This window comes from Borostomias antarcticus, assembly GCF_949987555.1.
Source record: "Borostomias antarcticus genome assembly, contig: scaffold_300, whole genome shotgun sequence".
Lineage (NCBI taxonomy): Eukaryota > Metazoa > Chordata > Actinopteri > Stomiiformes > Stomiidae > Borostomias > Borostomias antarcticus.
In genome coordinates, this window is record NW_028175965.1 from 70,687 (window position 1) to 73,979 (window position 3,293).

Genomic DNA, 3,293 nt, shown 5'->3' on the forward strand with positions numbered 1-3,293 from the left:
GCCTCAGGACAGGCAGGTTAGAGGCCGGGGACGAGGTCAGGTCTACCACTGGGCCGCTGGCCTCAGGACAGGCAGGTTAGAGGCCGGGGACGAGGTTAGGTCTACCACTGGGCCGGTGGCCTCAGGACAGGCAGGTTAGAGGCCGGGGACGAGGTCAGGTCTACCACTGGGCCGGGGGCCTCAGGACAGGCAGGTTAGAGGCCGGGGACGAGGTCAGGTCTACCACTGGGCCGGGGGCCTCAGGACAGGCAGGTTAGAGGCCGGGGACGAGGTTAGGTCTACCACTGGGCCGGTGGCCTCAGGACAGGCAGGTTAGAGGCTGGGGACGAGGTTAGAGGTTAGATAGTATTTTCAAGTATCTGACCAATACATTTGACTCCGGGGCTTCATTAAAATACAATGCAGCCTCCATAAGGCCAATGGCCACATTATTTAACTTTAAATCTAAAACAACAATCTACAACAAATTTTCAAACTTTAACATTTATTTAAGTCGATACACAAGCCATCGGTCCTTCCAGAGTGTTCCGGTCCATTTCAACCCCTGCTTCATCCATATGATAGTAGTTAGGGTTCTTCATAGGCCTGAGTGATACTAATAACTCTAGCATGACTAGGAGGAACTAGGTCTAATGTGCAGTCCACCCTCCCCTCCATCCATCCATCAACTCCTCCATCCATCATCCCTCCACTCTTCCACCCTCCCCTCCATCCATCCATCAACTCCTCCATCCATCATCCCTCCATCCATCACCCCTTTCTTCTACATACTCTTCCACCCACCCCTCCACTCCTCCATCCATCATCCCATCCCTCCATCCATCATCCCTCCACTCTTCCACCCTCCCCTCCATCCATCCATCAACTCCTCCATCCATCATCCCTCCACTCTTCCACCCTCCCCTCCATCCATCCATCAACTCCTCCATCCATCATCCCTCCATCCATCACCCCTTTCTTCTACATACTCTTCCACCCACCCCTCCACTCCTCCATCCATCATCCCATCCCTCCATCCATCATCCCTCCACTCTTCCACCCTCCCCTCCATCCATCCATCAACTCCTCCATCCATCATCCCTCCACTCTTCCACCCTCCCCTCCATCCATCCATCAACTCCTCCATCCATCATCCCTCCATCCATCACCCCTTTCTTCTACATACTCTTCCACCCACCCCTCCACTCCTCCATCCATCATCCCATCCCTCCATCCATCATCCCTCCACTCTTCCACCCTCCCCTCCATCCATCCATCAACTCCTCCATCCATCATCCCTCCACTCTTCCACCCTCCCCTCCATCCATCCATCAACTCCTCCATCCATCATCCCATCCCTCCATCCATCATCCCTCCACTCTTCCACCCTCCCCTCCATCCATCCATCAACTCCTCCTTCCACCCACCCCTCCACTCTTCCATCCATCATCCATCCATCCACCCCTCCACCCCTTACTTCAACATGCTCTTCCATCCATCCACCCATCTCCTCCGTTCATCCATCCATCCACCCATCTCCTCCGTTCATCCATCCATCCACCCATCTCCTCCATCCATCCATCCACCCATCTCCTCCATCCATCCATCCATCCACCCATCTCCTCCATCCATCCATCCATCCACCCATCTCCTCCATCCATCCATCCATCCACCCATCTCCTCCATCCATCCATCCACCCATCTCCTCCATCCATCCATCCATCCACCCATCTCCTCCATCCATCCACCCATCCACCCATCTCCTCCGTTCATCCACCCATCCACCCATCTCCTCCGTTCATCCATCCATCCACACATCTCCTCCATCCATCCACCCATCTCCTCCGTTCATCCATCCATCCACACATCTCCTCCATCCATCCATCCATCCATCCACCCATCTCCTCCATCCATCCATCCATCCACCCACCTCCTCCGTTCATCCACCCATCTCCTCTGTTCATCCGCCCATCTCCTCCGTTCATCCACCCATCCACCCATCTCCTCCGTTCATCCACCCATCTCTTCATACTGGTCCGTTCTTCCCCCAGGCTCACCGCGCGGTGCTGGCCGCCAGCAGCTCATACTTCCGGGACCTGTTCAACGCCGGGGGGAAGAGCCAGGTGGTGGAGCTCCCGCTGGCCGTGCAGCCCCAGAGCTTCCAGCAGATCCTGGCCTTCTGCTACACCGGCCGCCTCAGCATGAACGTGGGCGACCAGTTCCTGCTCATGTACACCGCCGGCTTCCTGCAGATCCAGCAGATCATGGAGAAGGGAACCGAGTTCTTCCTCAAGGTACCGGGGCGGGGGGGCGGGGGGGGAACCGAGTTCTTCCTCAAGGTACCGGGGCGGGCGGGGGGGGGGGGGGGGGCAGCAGCCTGGTCACCTACTGTAGTCTGTATCTGTTAGTAAAGAGCGCCAAACCGGATTCAATTAGTTCGTTTTATTCAGAGCATAAAACGAAGAACGGAGGATAAAAGGAAGTGTAGAGGAAGGTCTGGCTATGCGAGACCATCAAAAGATTAAAGGCCGCTACTGATTTGACCTTGAGGGGGTTTGCGTTTCGCTCTTATATCTACCGTTCGACCTATAACTACATTCCTCGACTCATACGCCCCCCCCTCCCACCCCACGGTATAGGTGGTTCACATAATGCTGACTGTACCTTCAACATTGGTCTCTGTCACTGACTGGTTCTCCTCCCCCCAGGTCTCCTCCCCCAGCTGTGACTCCCAGGGCCTCCACACCGAGGAGACTCCGCCCTCGGAGCCCCAGAGCCCTGTCACTCAAACGGTGGGAGGGGGAGGGTCCGGAGTGGTCGCTACGTCAGGCAGTAGGCCCGCCTCCTGCCTGACGCCCCTCCCCCTGGTGTCGAGGGTGAAGACGGAGCAGAACGCTAGCACGCCACAGCCCACGCCACAACCTCAACAGGTTAGTTAACTACCAACAACCTCAACAGGCTAGTTAACTACCAACCTCAACAGGCTAGTTATCTACCAACCTCAACAGGCTAGTTATCTACCAACCTCAACAGGCTAGTTATCTACCAACCTCAACAGGCTAGTTAATACCAACCTCAACAGGCTGGTTATCTACCAACCTCAACAGGCTGGTTAATACCAACCTCAACAGGTTAGTTAACTACCAACCTCAACAGGCTAGTTAACTACCAACCTCAACAGGCTAGTTAACTACCAACCTCAACAGTCTAGTTAACTACCAACCTCAACAGGCTAGTTATCTACCAACTTTAACAGGCTAGTTATCTACCAACCTCAACAGGCTAGTTATCTACCAACTTTAACAGGCAAGTTA

General features: G+C 54.9%; 1 protein-coding gene across 1 annotated transcript in view; it reads left to right on the forward strand.

The window, feature by feature from the left end:
• The window catches only part of LOC311328976 (nucleus accumbens-associated protein 1-like), a gene marked incomplete at its 3' end in the record, with an annotated part of 10,646 nt that extends 7,737 nt beyond the window's left edge, over positions 1-2,909 (forward strand). Inside the window, exons 3-4 of the mRNA XM_084462865.1 lie at positions 2,031-2,273; positions 2,688-2,909. Of these exons, the coding sequence (XP_084318991.1) occupies positions 2,031-2,273; positions 2,688-2,909 (465 nt within the window). The remainder of the gene's footprint in view (positions 1-2,030; positions 2,274-2,687) is intronic.
• Between the last annotated feature and the right edge of the window lie 384 nt (positions 2,910-3,293).